This window comes from Zingiber officinale, chromosome 11A (assembly GCF_018446385.1).
Source record: "Zingiber officinale cultivar Zhangliang chromosome 11A, Zo_v1.1, whole genome shotgun sequence".
NCBI lineage: Eukaryota > Viridiplantae > Streptophyta > Magnoliopsida > Zingiberales > Zingiberaceae > Zingiber > Zingiber officinale.
Window position 1 is genome coordinate 88,420,686 of NC_056006.1, and position 12,260 is coordinate 88,432,945.

At 42.9% G+C, this 12,260-nt stretch overlaps 1 protein-coding gene across 3 annotated transcripts; it reads right to left on the bottom strand.

The window, feature by feature from the left end:
- Positions 1–492: 492 nt before the first annotated feature.
- LOC122032620 lies at positions 493–3,654 on the bottom strand. Of its 3 annotated transcripts, XR_006126164.1 has the most exons (6): positions 2,873–3,654; positions 2,355–2,702; positions 1,542–2,267; positions 1,261–1,301; positions 999–1,186; positions 504–918 (listed from the first exon to the last, which is right to left on the bottom strand). XR_006126164.1 is itself a non-coding variant. In XM_042591931.1 (3 exons), exons 1-3 carry the CDS (start codon positions 3,362–3,364, stop codon positions 1,578–1,580), a joined length of 1,530 nt encoding a protein of 509 aa, XP_042447865.1. In that variant the 5' UTR covers positions 3,365–3,654; the 3' UTR covers positions 1,428–1,577. The 3 variants fall into 3 exon arrangements, 1 of the variants encoding a protein (XP_042447865.1); XR_006126165.1 differs by lacking the exon at positions 1,261–1,301 and having other exon boundaries at positions 493–918; positions 2,873–3,432; XM_042591931.1 differs by lacking the exons at positions 504–918; positions 999–1,186; positions 1,261–1,301 and having other exon boundaries at positions 1,428–2,267.
- Positions 3,655–12,260: the final 8,606 nt, after the last annotated feature.

Consider the following 12,260-nt stretch of genomic DNA (forward strand, 5'->3'; position numbering starts at 1 on the left):
TGAGTATCGGAGGACCAACGTCTAGGACTCCTTCCTTGGCTCGACACTAACGTCATTTATTTTACAGAGCGAAGCGAAGTCCAGCACTAGCGCTATGTTTCAAACCAACACCATGTTAATGCTGGTCTTCAATACCATCAGTAGGTGGTCTTGAAAGACCAACACTAGCACTAGTTTGAAATAGTCGGTGCTTGTCTTTAAAGACCAGCATCAACATGGTGCTGGTTGGTGCTAGTTTTAAACCAGCACCAGTCAACACCATGTTGGTGTCGTTGGTGCTGGTCTTTAAAGACCAACACCAACATGGTGTTGGTTTCAAATCAACGTTGATGCTGATTTTTAAAGATAAGCACCGATCAGCACCACAGTAATGTTAGTTTCAAACTAGTCTTTAAATACCAATACTATGTTAACGCTGATCTTTAAAGACCAACACCAATGTAATGCTATCTTCAAACTAGAGTTCGTGTTGATCTTTAAAAATCAACATCAACATGGTACTGATTTCAAAATAGTATTGGTGTTGATCTTTAAGAACAACATCATCTTGCATGCATGAGATAGACTTGCATACACAAGACAAAAGAAAATTATATACAGATAAAAGAGAAAAATAAAAAAAAAAATAGTAAGAATCACGTCAGAGCATCCACGTTGGATGTCACCTACATGCTCCACGTTGGATGTCACCTACAATTTTGTCGGATAAATTGTGCAGAGGCACCTTGAGCTATGAGCTATGGGGTCGCTTGAATTTAGTCCCAACGCGCTAAGTGTTTTGCCTTTGAAGTTGTCCATCAGGATAATTGTTGATCTTTACAGTAGTAAATATTTCCACAGGTTTAGGAAAGTGTAAGTGCCCATCATGCATTTTGACATGGAGAAGAGCATCCGCATAAAGAAGCTTCTGAGTATTTACTAACAAAGGAGCATGCAAGCGTTAGCAATGAGATAGGGTGGAGTATCTGCAGAATCCAGTTAAATATCACAATTCTCACGTCAGAAAAATTAATGGCGTGCTTCAGAGTTTGGGGGTATTGAATGAGATGAGAAGCACATGGTGGCCCTCAGACCCAGAGGCCATTTTGTGTCTTGTGGCTTCCTTTGGTCCAAGGAAGCTCCTGCCTCACTGCCATCTTAGCACGAGCTGTGTGTAATTACTTTGTGGATCACCAAGCTTCCGAAACTGTCACGAAAACAAGAACAAAATGATAAAGCTGTTGCACGAGAGGACAAGATGAAGATGATTTCAGCACCCACAAGATTCGCAGAGAAGGCAACAAAATGTACAGCTCAGGTCTCTGCCAAGATAGGAAAAGTGATGCAAGCATTAAATAACTGGTGAAGCTTGTTTTAAGTGTCATAAACTATGTTTTCTATCCAGATTCAGGGTAGCTCTCGCATTATGAAGATTGAGATCTTGGAGAAACGGTACCAAATATAGTGATTAAATTACAGTAATTTCTTGAAGGCAGCAGAACCTGAAGAAGGAAACGATATTGTGCTCTTGTTTACAGAGGATGCAACACAGAGGAACTTACTATCTTGCACAGCAGTAATGCAGTTCTCACGGTCAATTATTTAGCGTAGAAATCAGCACTATGAACAAATCGATCAGATCCTTGTTTGACAACATGGCGCTGCGGCACTTCGATTCTCCAGACGATTTTGTTGTCGCTTGGATCCTGCAGCTTCTCAACGGGCATGGCGGCGACCTTTGACCGGCCGACGATGCAGCTCCTGTTTCGTTCTGTTTGAGGCAGCTCGCAAGCGCCGCTGACGGAGTGGCGCCTGATCTCAGCTGGGGGGATGAAACAATCGACGGAGAGACCGGGCACGTTGAACGACACCTCTTCGATCGTCCAGACCTCTTCCATCCTCGTCTTGGTGTGGCTCATCGCCTCCTCGCCGAACCTGAACAGAGTCACCACGGAACGCCCTGAATGGGCGATCATTACACCGTCGATGGCGCGGTAGTCGTCGAAGAAGGAGTTGATTGTGGTTTCCCAGTACACAGCGTCACCGCCGGTGTTGGATTGGATGCGAGTAAGATGGGAATCCTCCAAGTGGATCAGGAGCCCTGTTCGCTGACTGAAGTAGCCGAAGAGGACGTGCCGGATGATCTCGGCGGGGCCTTCGCTACGGGCCTTCAGCGTCTGTGGATCAGCGGAGAGCTTGAGTACGAAGCAATCGTCCCCGTTGATCTTTTTCTCCCCGATGCAACGAGCACTTGCAAACATGCTTGCCGTAGTCAACGGATCAAGGCCCTGTTCCAAGAAACTCCCTCGCGTTTAATAAAAAGATGGAGTCTTTGTCAGGCGACGGTTTATGATACGGATTGAAGAGGTTTACACCTGGAGGGCGCGGCGAAGAGGGCGGACGGGGCCCTTTGCAGCGTGCGCACCGAGCCAGGGAGTGTGCCGCCAGACAATCTTTCCGTTAGAGCCCGCGTGGACCTTGCTTCCGCCGACGGCGAGCTCGACGTACCACATGTCCGGGGCCATCTGCCAGAGGACAAAACTGCCCGACTCGGCGGCGGTTGCGCCACCGCGGTTCTTCACAACCTTGGTTGGAGTCTCGAACTCTGACGCCATCATCCTCACTTTTCCCATGGCGTAGGCGTTGCGGATGGACCTCTGTAGCTTGAGACCACCCGATGCGGCTGTATACTGCTGCAGTATGTACTGGGCCGATGAGGTTTCCTGAAAGAATATGGAAGCTGCGTCAGTAGGCGGAGACTGTACAAAGAAAATTAAATCCCAGACTACATTTTCCAAAGAAAACTTGCAGTTTGGGCACCGGCGCGAGAAGATGACAAAAAAAAAAGGCTTAAAAGTAAAGGCATTATGGGAAAAGCAAGGCCGAGGATTACAATGGAAGTGCCTTTGATACTGAGATGCGGGAGAGGATCGACGGTGCTGACATGAACGGGAGCGAGAGGCGCCCCCATGACCCCGAGCAAAAGCCGAAGGTCAGAAGTGCGAAACGAGCAACCGGCGGCGGCAGCAGAAGAAGATGTGACGGACGGCGTCCGCGAGAACTGGCCACGAACCCAGCGGCCCCACCCTTCTCTCTGTTGATCCCCAACCTCTTTCGGCGAGTCGCCGTCGGGGCCCTCCATAAGCGGCGACAGTGCCTCCCCTACGGGCCGGAAGCTCGAGGATCTCGCTATCATCTGCGCCTCCGCCAGCGCCTGCTGAGGCTGCCTCTCCTCGCTCTGCTCCTTCCGCCACCGCGGGAGGATCGGAAGCGCTCCAGAAGAGGAATTCCTCTTCGCCGCGGGGCTCTTAGTTCTCAATCTCACCGGCGATAGCCCCCGCACCACCTCCTCAAGCGCCGAGAAGAACCCGTGTTTCTTCTCCATGAACTCACCAACTTCCTCAGCGAGCCTCGCAACCAAAGTAGAAATCGAGGGAGGACGGCAGTGCGAAGTTTATTATCACGATGACCGAGAAGAGATCACTGCCATACCACTGCAGCAACACAGAGCCGCTTGACAAGGAGAACGACGGTAACTAGAGCAGCAAACCCAATAAACGGAAGGCAAAGCGAGGGGCAAATGGTAAATTTCCAAAACATGGGAGGCGAAACCTGGAATGTGATTGATCGGGTGAGTACGGACCCGAGCTTCTCTCTTTCTGGTAGATACGGTCACCGCCCTTTAACATTATTTGCTTCACTGAAGTCCAAGGCGAGGAGAGGTGGAAGTCACCTAGAGTGTCACTGGCGGTGAGCAGCACATGTGCGGTGCCTCACTGAACGGCGCCGTTACGAGGACCCTCGTTTTGCATTGACCGAGTGCCAGGCAGTGACGGAAAGGAAACGGCTTGAGCGGCACGTGACCAGCGCGCAGATACTTGATTCCGTGTGTTTAATTTTATGATAATTTATGAAAAAACGTATTTAAAATTTTAAATTTATTCAAAAAGCCTATATTACTTTATTACTTATGAAAGGACATTATCAAAGAAATTCACCTGATAGAATTAATTGTTTTTTTTTTCTTTCTCTTTGTATGGTAACGTGAATTTAAAAAATCTTTTAAAATATCGATTCTTCTAAAATCACTTTAATACTCCAAAATAAATAATAAATAACATCATTTAACTTCTTATTGTAGGTCCCTTTGGAGGCCGGCAAGGGGGGAGGAGTGAATTGCCCTACAAATTAAAATACGAACCTTTCTCGGATTTCAACTATATAATGAATACTTGTAATAAATAAATAAAAGAGACTAAGTAAAGAAAAACAGACACCAGAGTTTTACTTGGTTTGCAATCAGGGGATTGCTAATCCAAGGAATGTAAGCGCACTATCTGATTCTCCTCTGGGCGGAGTAGCCTCTTACAGCGTTGAACGTACAAGAAGAAACGTAAAGTACACAGAAGTTGATTACAAGTTCGTCGTTCTGATCAATTGATTCTCGACCAAGGCTATATTTATAGCCTTGGGCGCTGGAAGGGTTCCGGCGCCTGGGGAATAAATTTATCCCCAACGTTCAGATCGAGTTTGACTCGATCCGGTCAAAATGCCCGGCGCCGAGGGTTCCGGCGCCGAGGGGTCCGGCGCCCGGATGGTTCGGGCGCCGGACGCCAAAAAGTCAACTCGTTGACTTTTTCCGTCCGTCGCTCCGCTCGGTTCAGCTCGTCTCGGTCCGGGTTTTCTGGGCCCCACTAGCTTGGGTGATCTCGGCCATCCGTAATAGGGCTCACCCAAACCCATATTCCCTTCTTCTGTCCCGGCTTTTCGTCCCTCAAACGTCACGCACGTTCTTCTCGCCCACCGTGTACTCTTCCGCGGACACCTCGCCCCTGACGCACCGAGCCCGGCTCTCTCCCGTGTCCTTCTCGCTAGCCGCCTTCCGCCGACTTCCGTGTTCCTAAGTTCCTGCACACTGAGACACAAGTTAAACAACAGACCTAACTTAACTTGTTTGATCACATCAAAACACCTCGGGGTTCCAACAATCTCCCCCTTTTTGATGTGAGCAACCCAAGTTAAGCTAGGGAAAAACAGATGCAATAAAAACAATTTATTTGTAATTAAGTCCAAAGATATTTCATAAAAAAGTTTATATACCTCCCCCTAGACTTAACATTCTTCTCCCCCTTTGATCACATTAAAAATAGGGGTTCTTTTAAACAAGTCTAAGGTAAAGAAAATTTAAGTGAATTTTCATAAAACTTTCTAAGGCAATTAATATTAATTTCTAAGGCAATGTTTCAAAAGAGAATATTTAGAAAAAAATTCTAAGTCAATATTCAGAATATCTTTTATCTAATTTCATAAAAGATTTCTAAGACAATTTTCAAAGGAAAATGTCTAAGACAATATTCATAGAAAAATTTCTAAGTTAATAAAAAAATATCTAAGTCAATTATTATCAGAAATTTTCTAAGTCAAAAAAAAATTATTATTATTATTATTTTTTAAATATTTTCTAACACAAATTGAATAACTCTTTTAAAGCATTAGGTAAATTAAATTAATTCTTTTTCAGTTAGTCAATTAAACTTTTCATTTCGATACTTGACTTCCAGGTCGTGGCGAGGCACTAGGCCTTCTTGGTTATTGGAGCAACAACCACTTCCTTAGACAAAGCCTCATAATGAAATTAGTCGTTTAATTTCCTTGCTGAAAAATGCTAAGTCTAATTTTAAATTAAACAAGTTTTTGGAACCCAGTAGAGGTTCCTACCTACAGGGTTAACCAAGTATTTCCTAGGTACATAGATTTTTGATATATTTCTAATTTGACTTTGATGAAATCTATAGTACCAATTTAAACCTCTATAATTTCTAAAAGTAGAAATATTTGAACTTTTATATTTTTTCAATCTTTCTATTTCTTCTTTTAGTTTTTCATTTTCAATTTTCAATTTATCAAAATCCTCTATAAGACATGATTTTGCTAAAATTCTTTTTGTTTCCAAAATTTCATTTTTTAATTTGATATTTTCATTTTCTAATTTATACATGGATTTAGTCATTGCCTTAATGCCAGAATAAAGTTGATCAGGGGGTAAGAGGCATACCTCACTTACCATGTCGGACTTGAAACCTGAATCTCCCCCTGCTTCATTGCTTTCATCCGAGGTCGCTCCCCCTTCATCGAGTTCTGATATACTTTGTCTATCGTAGCTTGCCATTAGTGCTATCCCGGCATATTCTTGAGCTTCTGATTCGGATGAAGAAGTGTCATCCCAAGTTGCTTTTAGGTTGTGTTTCTTGGGAGACTTCCTTTTGGCCTTTTTGAGTTCTGGGCAGTCTTCTCTTAGGTGTCCCTCCTTCTGACACTGGTAGCACCATACCTTTCTTCTACCTTTTTGATTCTTTTGATTCTACATTTTAAATTTATTAGATCTAAAAAACTTTTTAAAGTTTCTTACCATGTACGCTTCTTGATCGTCTTCGGATTCTGACTCGGGTTCATCTTTGTTGGTTGCGTTCAGCGCCATAGTCTGGGTTGTGTCCTTTGATATCTCTGCATATCTAGTTTCGTGTAATTCAAGTGTAGAAAACAACTCTTCTAAAGTACTTACCTCCAAGTCTTTTGAGATGTAGTAAGCATCGACGATTGATGTCCACTCCGGAGTTCTTGGAAACGCGTTGAGTGCGTAGCGTATAGTGTCCCGGTTTGTCACCTTTTCATCAAGATTTTCGAGACCAGTAACTAGTTCTTTTACCTTTGCATGTAGACTGGCTACTTTCTCACCTTTCTCCAGATGGATGTTCATCAGTTTGTTGCGGAGGATGTCCCTTCTAGCGAGCTTTGCTTCGGACGTGCCTTCGTGGAGTTCCAAGAACTTCTCCCAAAGTTCTTTAGCAGATAAATAGTTTCCGATGCGGTTGACCTCTTGAGGCGGTAACACGCTCAGCAGGTGATGTTCCGCACGGCTGTTTGCTACCGACTCATTCTGCTCCTTCTTTGTCCAATCGCTCTCTTCTTTTTCTTTTCCATCTTTATCTATTGGAGCTACAAAACCATATTTCATAATAAACCGAATTTCAAAATCTGTTTTTAGAAATACCTCCATACGACGCTTCCAGTCTGCGAAGTTCCCCTCGAATTTTGGTGGGATGATGCTTGGTCCGGCCATCTTGTTGCTTCGATCGGCGGTTAGTCCTCCTGCTCTGATACCACTTGTAGGTCCCTTTGGAGGCCGGCAAGAGGGGAGGGGTGAATTGCCCTACAAATTAAAACACGAACCTTTCTCGGATTTCAACTATATAATGAATACTTGTAATAAATAAATAAAAGAGACTAAGTAAAGAAAAGCAGACACCGAGTTTTACTTGGTTTGCAATCAGGGATTGCTAATCGCACTATCTCGATTCTCCTCTGGGCGGAGTAGCCTCTTACAGCGTTGAACGTACAAGAAGAAACGTAAAGTACACAGAAGTTGATTACAAGTTCGTTGTTCCGATCAATTGATTCTCGACCAAGGCTATATTTATAGCCTTTGGGCGCCTGGAAGGGTTCCGGCGCCTGGGATAAATTTTATCCCCCAACGGTCGGATCGAGTCAAATCTCGATCCTGGTCAAAAAGTCATCTCCGGGCGCCCGGACCCCAAAAGTCAACTCTGGTTGACTTTTCCGTCCGGTCGCTCCGCTTCGGTTCAGCTCGTCTCGGTCCGGGTTTTCTGTTCCGGCTCCACTAGCTTGGGTGATCTCGGCCATCCAGAATAGGGCTCACCCGAACCCATGTTCCGGCCTTCTCCTCAAGCAGCCTTCCTTCCCGGTTTCTCGTCCCTCGAACGTCGCGCACGTTCTTCTCGTCCACCGGTGTACACTTCCGCGGACACCTCGTCCCTCGGACGCACCGAGCCCGTCGGCTCTCTCCCGTGTCGTCCTTCTCGCTAGCCACGTCTTCCGCTCGACTTCCTGTATTCCTAAGTTCCTGCACACTTAGACACAAGGGTTAAACAACGCAGGACCTAACTTAACTTGTTTGATCACATCAAAACACCTCGGGGTTCCAACACTTATAACTCTAGAAATTTTTCACTTCTTATAACTCTAGAAATTTTTCACTTCTTATAACTCTAGAAATTTTCCACATAGATCTGATATGAAATGATATTAGATTCACATTGGGCCTGATATAATTTCATATCAGGTCCACCGTGGAGAATTTTGAAGATCAAAATCCACTGATAGAATTAGAGATTTCTTATTGCATCCATTTCAATTCCTACGGATTTCTATGGTTGCAAAGAGCTCAAATATGCTATCTATTGTTTATTTTGACTTCTTGTGTATGTTAAAATATAAAAAGAAAGAATCATTAAAATTCTCCAGGGTGGACCTGATATGGAATAATATCAGGACCAACAAGGGTCTGATATGGAATCATATCAGGCCCAATATGGACTTGATATAGAATGATATCAGACTTACGTTGGCCCTGATATTATTGCATATTAGGCTCAATATGGAGAATTTTGATCATTCTTTTTTATTACATTTTTGTTGGTTGCTACTCGGAAAACCTATAGGTTCCACTGTACAAAAATTTTGTACAAAGGTCTGGACTTTTTCCTAGCTACCATGTGTTCTTTTAAATTAAATTTTTGGATCGCCTGCGGAACTTAACACGTTTGATCCAAAACTTAATCTATTTGTTCTTTTAGGTTTTGACTTGGATCTCCTGCGGAACTTTACACGTTCGACCCAAGTCTCCTTAAGTTATTAATTCCATTAAATATTAATTTCCATAATTGGTTCCCAGTACTGACGTGGCGAGGCACATGACCTTCTTGGATATGGGAGCAACCACCACCCACTAGACAAAACCTTTTATAGAAAGCTAATATTTAATTTCCTAAAATAACTTTAGGTTAACCAAAGAGAACAATCAAATCACAAGGAAAAGAAAAAATAAAAGAACACAGCATCGAAAAAACATATTCGAAATTCTAGAACGTAAGCCTCTTGTATTTGGTATTATTTTCATAAATAACTAGCATGATGCGGAAATAAAAATTACTAGTTATACCTTGTAGAAAAACCTCTTGATCTTCTACCGTATTCCTCTTCTAACCTCGGACGTTGTGTGGACAACGATCTACCGAGATGAGAAACCACCAACCACCTTCTTCTCCTCCAAGCAAGGTTCGGCCACAAAGGAAAACTTCACCAAGGAGAAAAACCAAAATACTAACCAAGCTCCAAGAGATGCTAGCTTTCTCTCCTTCTTCTTCTTCTTCTCCAAGTAGTATCCGGCCACCACAAGAGCTCCAAGGGAGAGAGAGAGGTTCGGCCACCACAAGAGGAAGAGAGGGAGAGGATGGCCGGCCACACCAAGGAACAAAAGAGGGAGAGAAATAATAGATGTTGTGTCTCTTGAAGGCACCCTCACCCCTTCTTTTATATTCCTTGGCCTAGGCAAATTAGGAAATTTAATTACAATAAAATTTCCTTAATTTCCTTGACATGATTTAATTGAGAAAAATAAAATAAAATTTCTCCAATTAAAATCAAGTGGCCGGCCACATCAATGAAAACAAAATTGGACAAGTTTCAATCAACAATTAAAACTTCCTAATTTGTTTCCGGAAATTATAAAAAAATAAAATTTCTCTTCAAATCTCTTCATGGTTGATAAAAAAGAAATTTCTATAATTTTAATTTTACAACATGTGAATAATTTTTAAAGAGAAAATAAAATATCTCACCAATCTACAAATAAGGAAAGAGATCTAATCTCTTTCTTTAATCTTTTGTAGATCTTTTACAAGAGAGATATTTTAATTTTAATTCTCTTTAATAAATTATATCTTCCACATAATAAAAATTAAAATTAAATTTCTTTTTAATTTAATTTGGCCGGCCCCCACTAGCTTGGGTTCAAGCTAGGGCCGGCCACCCAATCTTATACCTAGGTCGGCCCTAGCTTGGTTCCCAAGCTAGCTTGGCCGGCCCCTTATTGGTGGGTATAGAAGGTGGGTATAGGTGGGTATAGTACTCTATAAATAAGAGGCTACGATAGGGACCGAGAGGAGGAATTGGTTTTGGTCTCCCGATAAAATTAAGCATCCCGTGTTTGCCCCGAACACACAACTTAATTTTATCAATAATAATTCATTCCACTAGAGAACTATTATTGAACTACCGCACCAATCCCAAATTACATTTTTGGGCTCCTTCTTATTATGAGTGTGTTAGTCTCCCTGTGTTTAAGATATCGAATGTCCACTAATTAAGTGAGTTACTGACAACTCATTTAATTAATATCTTAGTCCAAGAGTAGTACCACTCAACCTTAGTATCATGTCGGACTAAGTCCACCTGCAGTTTTAACATGACAATCCTTATGAGCTCCTCTTGGGACATTATCAACCTAGTATCTCTAGGACACGGTTTCCTTCTATAATCAACAACACACACTATAAGTGATACCATTTCCCAACTTATCGGGCTTATTGATTCATCGAACTAAATCTCACCCATTGATAAACTAAAGAAATAAATATCAAATATATGTGCTTGTTATTATATTAGGATTAAGAGCACACACTTCCATAATAACCGAGGTCTTTGTTTCTTTATAAAATCAGTATAAAAGAAACGACCTCAAATGGTCCTACTCAATACACTCTAAGTGTACTAGTGTAATTATACAGTCAAGATAAACTGATACCTAATTACACTACGACCTTCTAATGGTTTGTTCCTTTCCATTTTGGTCGTGAGCTACTGTTTATAATTTATAAGGTACTGATAACATTATCTTCTGCATATGACACCACATGCTATGTTATCTACAATATAAATTAATTGAACAACTACAAACAAATGTAGATAATTTGACCAAATGTGATTCTTTATTCAAGACAAATGTTTACAAAAGCTTAGGCTTTCAGTATACACTCCAACAATTTTAACATCTCTGCGAAGCCAAAATAAACAATAGATAGCATATTTAAACTTCTTGCAACCGCAGAAATCCACAGGAATTGAAATGGGTGCAATCGAAGCTCTCTAAGTCCATCAGTGAATTTTGATCAAAACCTACTGAGGTCAAAACACACTGATAGATTTAGAGATCTCAGATTGCATCTATTTATGTTCTTATAGATTGTTGGAGGATCGGTGGCCGGCTAGAAGGGGGGTTGAATGGACGGCGCCCCCAATAACTCGCTTCCTACGTATTCGTTAGTGCGCAAGCGGAAATACAAATACTAATTACGAATACGAAAGCTAAAGACAAAGAAAAGAACAAGCAAACCAATACACGTCGATGTAACGTGGTTCGGAGATGATGCTCCTACTCCACGGCTGTCCGTAAGGTGGACGATCCCTATCCGTCGGTGGATTAGCCCCCGGCAACTTCCGGCTATCTCAAGTCGCTCCTTGTGGGTGGAGAAACCTCACCACAAACACACCAAGACCTCTTGGATTACACAAGCACTTGAGAACTCTTGTGACTACTAATTAGGCTTTAACCAAGTCTAATTTCGTCGCCTTGGCCGGCCATACCAAGCTCCTTCTTATAGAGCTTGGAACAAATCAGAACCTGATTTGCCCGTTACCAGTCGATCGGTCCACCGACCGTGCCACCTTCAAGGCCAAGGTCTCCGTGGTCACATACGAGGACCTGCAGCCGGAGATACAGAGAATCGCTAACGGAGATCGCTCCGCAATCCTCTTCGACAAGTAAAACCCTAGAATTAGGATTTTACTCCGAGTACAATCTCTCATGCACTCGTACCCTCACGACTCATTTGACTCTTCTTTGCAGCCTTGACCTCTTGCCTTCAAGCCTACTTCCTTTGGCTCTCGTCCCTTGGATGCATCCAAGCCCGCGGCTCGTCCCCAATGTCATCCTTCGCGTATGCCTCGAAGTCGCTTCCCTCGGCCCTTGTCCTCGCTGCCTCGTTCACCGGACCCGAAGCCGTCAACCTGAGTCACATGTGTCACCTGCAGTCCTGCACAACTCAAGTACACATATCAAATAACAAGGGTAAACCTAACTTAAACCCTTTGCCCAAACACCAAAACACATGGTCCCGCGGACCATTGGGATTGCTCCAACAATCTCCCCCTTTTTGGTGTTTGGCAATACGTTTAAGTTAGGGAAAACATATAGCAAATAAACATGCTAAAAACAATGGACTTACGATGCCAAGGCTACACACTTGGACTTACTCCGCCGAATGGACTTACATTGCCAAGGCTACACACTTGGCAACCGCCGAATGGACTTACATTGCCAAGGCTACACACTTGGCAACCGCCGAAACAATGTATCATGTATT

Coding starts and splice junctions, on each gene's coding strand:
- LOC122032620 (XM_042591931.1), bottom strand. CDS start 3,364: ATGGAGAAGAAACACGGGTTCTTCTCGGCGCTTGAGGAGGTGGTGCGG. Junction 2,703..2,872: donor GTATCAAAGGCACTTCCATT/GTAATCCTCGGC, acceptor ATATTCTTTCAG/GAAACCTCATCGGCCCAGTA. Junction 2,268..2,354: donor CTCTTCGCCGCGCCCTCCAG/GTGTAAACCTCT, acceptor TTCTTGGAACAG/GGCCTTGATCCGTTGACTAC.